At 35.7% G+C, this 8,660-nt stretch overlaps 1 protein-coding gene across 1 annotated transcript; it reads left to right on the top strand.

Annotated features, from left to right (window-relative positions):
* Positions 1 to 1,288: 1,288 nt before the first annotated feature.
* On the top strand, positions 1,289 to 8,436 carry LOC141521168 (interferon-induced protein with tetratricopeptide repeats 1B-like). The gene is made up of 3 exons (XM_074233416.1): positions 1,289 to 1,381; positions 1,951 to 2,098; positions 6,503 to 8,436. Exons 2-3 carry the CDS (start codon positions 2,037 to 2,039, stop codon positions 7,776 to 7,778), a joined length of 1,338 nt encoding a protein of 445 aa, XP_074089517.1. The 5' UTR covers positions 1,289 to 1,381; positions 1,951 to 2,036; the 3' UTR covers positions 7,779 to 8,436.
* The last annotated feature ends 224 nt before the right edge of the window (positions 8,437 to 8,660 follow it).

An 8,660-nucleotide genomic window follows, 5' to 3' on the forward strand; every position in this document is an offset into this window, starting at 1 on the left:
CTGTATTTGGAGCTTTTAAATGAAATGCATGTGTTTGTGTGTGTGTGTGTGTGTGTGTGTGTAATCCTTTGGGGGTAAATGGAGTAGATTCTTTGGCTGACCAAGGAAGGGATAGTATGGCAATAAACCATACAAGCAAGCATGTAGGTCAAGATGACCCACTAGCACAACTGAGTATTCTATTGCTGACAGGGAAACAATTTGGTCAGATAATAAGAATAATATATGGAGTATTGCAATTGTTCTAGAAAGTATTAGAAATTAAATGTTCAAATGTCCCACATTGTTCTGAATATGAATTATTGTTTTCCTTCAAGTCTGGATTATATAAGCCTGAGTATAGTCTCTGTGTATACTATGAAATATTATGGAATAAAATTAATGAGAAAACAGAACAGCTATAAAAATATGAATAAAGTATTTTTACTTTTTAATGTAAAAATCTTTTCACATAATTTTGCGTGAGCACTTTGAGTAATTTATTTTTAGTGCATGTCTCAATTTTGTTCTTTGTTTCCTCATTTTATATTTTTAATCTAAGTTCAGAAAGTCTCTATTCTTGCCATGGCTGTAATAAGAACAATATAATAATATAAGAGTTAGAAGTTACTTTAAAAATCATGTAATCCACTATCATCTTTTCCAATGAAAAAACTGAGGTTCAGTGAATGGGGATGATTTATTCAAGGTAATGTAGGCAGTAAATTACATAAAAATGAAGCAAACTCATCTTTTATGACTTATAGATGAATGTTTTTTTCCCTCTCTATCACTTTGTAAAAGGAATAACTAATACTTTTTTCTTGTTTCTGTGGAAATGGGGTTAAGTGACTTGCTCAAAGTCACAGAGCTAGTACCAAGTTCTAGTACTCTTATTTTCCATTTTAAATGAAGAATGCAGTGTCACTACTGGGTACTCAGAACTCATTGACATTGTAAGGACTTTTAGAGTGTAGCAGAAACTGAATTGGGACTAGAGGCAATTCCTCCAACTTCCCATTCTTGATTCTTTAAGCCACATTGACTCTCACTATAATGTTTAGGTAAAGCTACTCTTCCTAAATGTCTTCCAAATAATTTGCTCCATGTGAGAGATTTTGATTTTAACAGGCCTTTTTTTCATAACTCCTGTCATTTAATGCCTAAATGACTCTAGATGTAATCTCTATTTTATACCTTTTTTTTGGTGTTTTTTTACTCCCTTTTCCTCACCCCAAACACACGTCATATGTTAATGGGTTTCCTTATCTTGCATACACATTCATGTTTACTGCACTGACATTCCTAGACAAGCCAAAAGATGCCAACTTATTAGAAGTATAAATCATGCTGGGATTACATTAGTTCTTCAGGACCATGGACAGACATACAGAACCTTGAGGTAAGGGTCTTTTTCTGCATCTTCCCCTTCAGATATTGATTACATTCAAAATGTATAATCAATACTCTTTACTAAGCTCTGTTAACCTTTAAAAACAAAATCATAAAAGTATAGGCTTAAAAATAAAACAACAGAAAAGACAGGTTAGACAAGAAGTTTTATTCTATGGGATTTATCATTAACCTATAGGTGGAGGTCAATCTAGTAATGACCACTCCATGCTGAGGGAGATCAGAAACTTAAAAAGCACCAAGGAGAGGGAAACAGCATATAGATAACTAGAATAGATAAAACCTTAAACTTGCCTGGAGACCATTCTATATTTGATTTCAAAGAGAACCATCCTTCTACAATGCTACTTTGAACATTTTTTTAATGAGTTTAAGTAGCAGGAGGGCAGGGCAAGTACTCTGTTCCAAATTTAACGGAGGACACAATTCTTTCTTGTATTAAGGAGGGCAGGACAAGGTTCAAAGAGGACATATTCCTTTCCCCCCAATAGCTAAGAAAAACCAACTTTTGCTCAGGAATTGTTGTAAAAATTTATTGTAATTATTATATTTTGACAGCTCATATATTGAGGCAGCCTAAATCTCTGATGGAGGCCATTATTCTCCTTCAGCACTCCTGGGAATTCCATAATCAATAGTTTACAATGGCTTCTTCCAGTTGGACAACAGAGGATACCTATACCTTTCCTTTTTGCCACATCTGTAGGTAAGCAAATTAGTTTCTCACCTTCATCAATGATGCTATAAATTTCTTTTTTGTTTTTGTTTTTGCAACGTAATGGAGTTAAATGACTTGCCCATGGTCACACAGCTAGGTGTCTAAGTGTTACAGTGTCTAAGGCTAAATTTGAATTCAAGTCCTTCTGACTCCAGGGTCGGTGCTCTATCCACTACACATAGCTGCCCCCAATCCTATACATTTCTTAAGAACTTTTCATGTTCTATAAATAACTCACCGTTGAGTTGTGACCAGATGGGAGGAGATGCATTTTGGCTCCAGGTGGTAAACTCTAAGGGGCAATAGGGTCAGAAAAATATGTGCTTTGTTTACAAGATAGGAGAGACTTGTTTATTCTTGAAGGACAAAAGGAAAAAGTCAGTAGAAGGAAGAGGGAAAACTGAAGATGCAAACTTTACTACATTTACTCTCAGTATTCCTTTTTTCTTTATGTTTGAGAATCTAAGGATTATTTCTCTCTCTCTCTCTCTCTCTCTCTCTCTCTCTCTCTCTCTCTCTCTCTCTCTCTCCTCTCTCATCTTTTTGCCCTTCTCATTCTTGGATTTAGTCTTTCTAGTTTTCTCTCCTTATCTTTCACTATCTGTATCTCTATGCTTGATTTTTCTTCACTTAATTATTCATCTTTGAAGTTAAAATCTTATAATAGGCTAAATTTTCTTATAATGATCATCATCAAAAGCATTCCCTAAGGAGCCTTTCCTTCTTGGACCCTGTTCTGAGTTAATATCGCTGATTTCTAAAGTATCTTCCAGTTTGATAATTTTATTAGTTTACTAACAAAAGTATTTAGAAATCAAGGCTCTATTTAGGATATGTCTATGTCACCATATTCGAAGTTTCAAGAATATATGCATTGCTTTGCTTCTGTTGAATTGTAATATAATAATAATAATTATTATTATTAATAAGTTTTTATCAACTAAATTCCTGGCAAAAAGACTGATTTCTTTAGGCATATTCAGCCTTCACTTTACTACAGATACTTTTGTCAATAGGTAGGATGTCAATGACCATCTTCCCTTATCATAATTACAAACTCAGGAGAGACCCATATTTATCCAGACTACTCCCTTTTGAGGCCATCTAGATAAAGGATCTAGCTCTACCCAGACCATTGAAGTTGAATACTATGGGTCATAATTCATCTTTATTAGAATCTTTTTGCCCTTTAATTAGAAATAAGCATTTCCAATTGGATGAGTTTCACATGTTGGAAAACATGTCCAAACCTCATGATGCTTAACACCCAGGAAGAGATAATTAATCTGATAGTATTTTTAAAGGATGCTAGGCTTTGAGGAGAAATTGGGTAACTTAAGATTGTGTAACTTTCATTGTTAGACTACCAAGGAGTTTAATAATTTCCCCTATCCTTTGTTTTTGGCTAAATATGTCTGTCTCCATCAGTTCTGGGTGATCATCTTGAACAGATGGTCTCCACCTATAGGTTAATGGTAAATTCCAAGAATAAAACTTCATGTCTAACCTATATTTTCTATCATTTTAATGCAGAGAAACATGGGCATGGGAGTAATGAGTTGGAGACAAACTTTGTAAATCTTTTATTTGCAATGTTAAGGGAATCTTCCTTCTTCCTTCATCATCTAATTTAGGTCACACCTGAGGGCCTGACCTTCAACCAGATTTGGATTTCATGGTCTTCTGCTGGGGCAACCAGGGAGCACAGGCTCTGGAAACACCCAAGACCACCCAAAAGAGACCCCTCCCCCAAAGGCAAAATCTCCAATGTGAGACTTGGGTCACTCCCAGGTCATCACTCCCTCCCATGGACTTTTGGGGAGAATTTAAGGAGATTGAGGAAGGGCCTGGCTTTCTTTTATTTTCCAGCCTCTTGCTGAACCCTGGTTAGTTGGTCTGGCCAATTCAATCAGCAATCCACCTGGTTGTCTCTTTAAACTCTTTTTAACTTTTCTATTACTTTCTTAATATGTTGTAACTTCGTTTAATAAATCTCTATCTTTTTTTCCCAAAACCTGAATTCCTGAGTCTGAGTTGTGATTCATTGCGGGGCAGAACGATACCCAAGAAAAAAATCACTGACTACATTTTGGCAACTTAGAATCCTGCCTCAGGCACTTGCCACTTGCTAGCTGTGTAACTTTGGGCAAGTCACTTAGCTCTGATTGCCCAGCCTCCAGGGCTATCTCCAGTTGTCCTGATTCATATCTGGTTACTAGACCCAGATGACTCTGGAGGAGAAAGTAAGGCTGGTGACTTAGCGCAGCCCCCCCTCATTCAAATCCAATTCATGTGCTTGTCATGGCATCATCTCCCTGATGTTGTTTTCTTCGAAAATGAAGGCCAAACCAGCCCTTAGTCATTGGATGGGCTTTGCCTCAGTCAAACTCTTCCCTTAGTAGAAGCTCAGAAAGTACTTGTTGATTGAGAAACTATAACATTTTACTCAAGGCAACACAGGTAATCAAAGCAACCCATGATTTTATGCTAAGGTTTTATGACTCCACATCCAAAGTGATTGAGGGAGATCAGAATATTGCAGTGATGAAAATTTCAATGCATCTCAGAGGTAAGACAAGGCTTATCTCAGGATAAAGATTCCCATGATAGCACCACTTCTGAACAGAGACTTATATTCATGCAGACCACTCCCTTTTGAGGCAATCTAGATAACGGATCTATCTTTATCCAGGTCATTGAAGTTGAATACTATGGGTCATAATTCTTCTATATTTGAATCTTTTTACCCTTTAATCAGAAATAAGCATTTGCAATTGGATGAAATTTCACTCAACCTTGAAGAGAATGTCTCATTATTAGTCCTGTCCTTCATCATGATTTGGTTTTGAATGAGGAAATAAAAAAATATTTAAAAATCCTACAAATAACTATTATTGTTTAATATTGATAGTAAAAAAGAGGATCTTTAGGTGCCAAATATAAAATAGATTATTAATATACAAAGAAAATAATTATTTTTCTTGACATGTTATTTTCCATCAATTTTCCATTATTCACAGGGCAATAATGATTGATGGACAAGGATGTTCTTCATGTCTTCTTTACCTAGGTGGGTTTTCTAGAAGCTGTTAGTGAGTAGATAAAATGCTGAGCAAAGTATCAGGAAAAGCTGAGTTCAAATCTGGCCTCAGATACCTAACTAGCTGTGTGACTCTGACCAAGTCACTTAACCATGATTGTCTCAGTTTTTCAAGTGGTAAAATGGGAATAATAATCTACCTCATAGCATGATGCCTGGCAGATAGTAGTTGCTATTTAAATTTTTATTCTCTCCCTTCTCTGGTACAAGAAAGAAGTTCTTAAAAGTTTTATTGTAATTTTAATTTTGAAACACTTTCCATAGAAGTTACAGACAGAGGTAAGATATCTGTTTCTGCAGGTGAGTTCTGAATGGGATGGATATATTCCAACAATACACCTGTACTGATCCCTCTAGATCAAAAGTTCTTGACTTGGGTTTCATGGACTGTTTTAAAAAATATTTTGATAACTACATATCAAATGTCAAAGTTTAATTGGTCTCTAATACTTTATATTGATTAAAAATGGTTTCTCAGTTTCTAATTGAGAATTACAAATTTGAAATATTGTCTTTGTGTATAAAAATGTCAATCTGTCATGTCTCACCTTGCTTTTCTCTGTAACCTGTTCACTTTGTCTGTCTCAATACTATCTGGTCAAGCTTGTAAAAACACTAATAAATTCCTTTATCTGGGTCAACAAATCACAAGATAAGAGACATCTTGGATGAGGAGAGAGAAATCCTGTTTGTAAACATTCCCTCTTCTACATTGGTGAGATTCTTCTCAATAAGAATTTGAAACAAATGTTATAATTATGAAAGGTTCATAATTTGTAATTATGTTACCTAATTAAATCTCATTGGTTGTCAAACTCAATTTTTTGGTTTATTGTCCTTTCTATATAAATTAACCTCAAAAAAATGTGGTGAGGTTGACATTTAAATGATGTCTTCCACCTATAGGTTTCTAGGTAAATCTTAGAGAATAAAATTTCATGTATAACCTAACTTTTGTTATTATATTTTTGACCCCACAAAACTGCTTGTCACATTAGATTTGATTTCCTTTATAATCCTCCATATCTTGTCTTATGCATATAAAATTATTATTGTGAGAAGAGATCATAGGCTTCACCAGACTGACAAAAGGGAGCATGATATAAAAAGTTACCCTGTCCTAAAAGAAGAGAGAGAATGAGAGGACAATCACTGTCATCTAGTCATGGCTTGGGAATATAGGGCAGAAAGGGAACTGAAAGAAAATATAATACATTTTTACAAGGTTTGGGGTTGAGTGAAAATTTCAACTATTCTTGTCTACTCATGGAAAATGCTCTTTGCATCCACAGTGAGAAGTCTGAGGGAAATTCTATCAAAGATGCCCTGCTCCAGTTGCGATGTCACTTCACATGGGATTTATTAAGAGAAAACCTTTACTTACCTGATTTAGAGAACAGAATTTTGGAGGAGATTGAATTCCTGGACACAAGGTTCAATGTGGGAATACATAATACACTGGCCTATGTGAAGCACTTGCAAAGAAAAAATGAGGAAGCCTTGAAATGCTTGAGAAATGCAGAAGAATTAATCGAAAGGGATCACACTGACCAAGGAGAAATACAAAGCCTTGTGGTCTGGGGAAATTATGCCTGGATCTATTATCACATGGACAGACTCCTCAAAACTAAGACTTATCTGTACAAGGTAGAGGCAAGTTGCAGGAAGTTTTCCAGTCCCTCCCAATATAGAGTGGAGCTTCCAGAAATTGACTGTGAAGAAGGGTGGACCCTGCTCAAATTTGGACGGAAGCATTATGAAAGGGCCAAAATCTGTTTTCAAAAAGCCCTTCAATTAAAGCCAGATGACCCTCTTTTTTTTACTGGATTTGCAATAGCAGTATATCGTCTGGAGGTACTGCCTGGAGGAGATCCTCATAGTGTTTCTCTGGAACTACTGAGACGGGCAGTCACACTCAATCCAGAAGACGCTTACATTAAGACTCTTCTTGCACTGAAACTTCAGGACCAAAATAAAGAAGAGGAAGGAGAAAAGTACATTAAAGAGGCTTTAAGAGCCACATCATCACAGCCTTATGTATTTCGCTATGCAGCCAAATTTTACCGAATAAAAGGCTCCCTGGAAAAAACTCAACTTCTTTTAGAAAAAGCTTTGCAGCTAACACCATTATCTGCTTTTCTGCATCACCAGATGGCACTTTGTTACAGGGATCAAATGCGTCAACTAAAAAGAACTACAACTCAAATGGGACTGCATTTTAACAGAATGATTGAATCAGCCTTGTTTCACTTTAAAAAGGCAGTTGAGTACAAGCCAGGGTTTGTGTTGGCTTATATAGGTTTGGCCAACATGTATGCAGAAACAGGTGACTACATAAATGCAGAAGAAAACTTTCAGAAAATATTGCACATGGAGCAGCTTGAGGATGTGAGAAAGCAAGAGATTCACTTCTATTATGGCCGCTTCCAGGAATTCCATAGAAAGTCCAAGAGTAATGCTCTCATTCACTACTTGGAAGGACTGAGAGTAAAAAAAGAGACATATGTTAGGCAACGTCTTCTAGATGCTGTGGAGAAACTAACTAAAAAGCGACTTCATCGTTTTTGAGATGATGTAAAAAATTCATGTCTCCTCAATTTTGTCCATTTGGAATGTGAGAAATCAAAGGATTGTGAAGCACAGAGAAGAGATTCTGGGAATGAAGTATCTATGAACACTCTATGACATGCAGCTGTCTGCTTCAAGTTTGTTTGGGAAATCTGCCTTGTTGGTATTTCTTTTTTTTTCTTTTTTTTTCTTTTTGTGATTTTTGTGAGGTGACATGTCCAAGGTCACACAGGTAGTAGATAACAAGTGTCTGAGGTCAGATTTGAATTCAGATCCTCCTGACTCCAGGTCCAGTGCTCTAGCTACTGTGCCACCTAACTGCCCTCATCAGTACTTATTTCCTAAAGTAGTAATTTTAAAAGTCTTTGACACAATAGGATCAGCCAGAACACAGTATCTGCTATAACTATAGATAAAAGAAGAAAGTAAAGCCAAATGCAGTGAAACCTTAGGAAGGCTTGAAAGGAAACAGATTTCATATTTATTGGTTGTCTGTCAATTCTCTGCTTCTACTGCATTTTAAATACTGAGGATTTATATAAGATTTTATTCAATATTTGTATGGGTGCTTAAATATTTGCATTTTTGGTGCTTATTAATCTTGAATGAAAAATTTTTAAAAAATGAAATGTACAAATAAATTGCAATGAATATTTAATCAGCTCCCCTATTCAGTCATTTATTGTGGATTAAGAAAAAAAGTTAAATGCTAATATTCTAAAACTTTTGGGAAAACCTTCCTCTTTAATCATTTCAGTTCTAACTGACTCTTTGTGATCCCTTTTGGGGTTTTCTTGGCAAAGATACTGGAGAGGGCTGCCATTTTTTATTCCAGCTCATTTTACAGATGAGGAAATAGAGGTAAAAAGAATTAAGTGACTT

Source organism: Macrotis lagotis, chromosome 4 (genome assembly GCF_037893015.1).
Source record: "Macrotis lagotis isolate mMagLag1 chromosome 4, bilby.v1.9.chrom.fasta, whole genome shotgun sequence".
Taxonomy (NCBI): domain Eukaryota; kingdom Metazoa; phylum Chordata; class Mammalia; order Peramelemorphia; family Peramelidae; genus Macrotis; species Macrotis lagotis.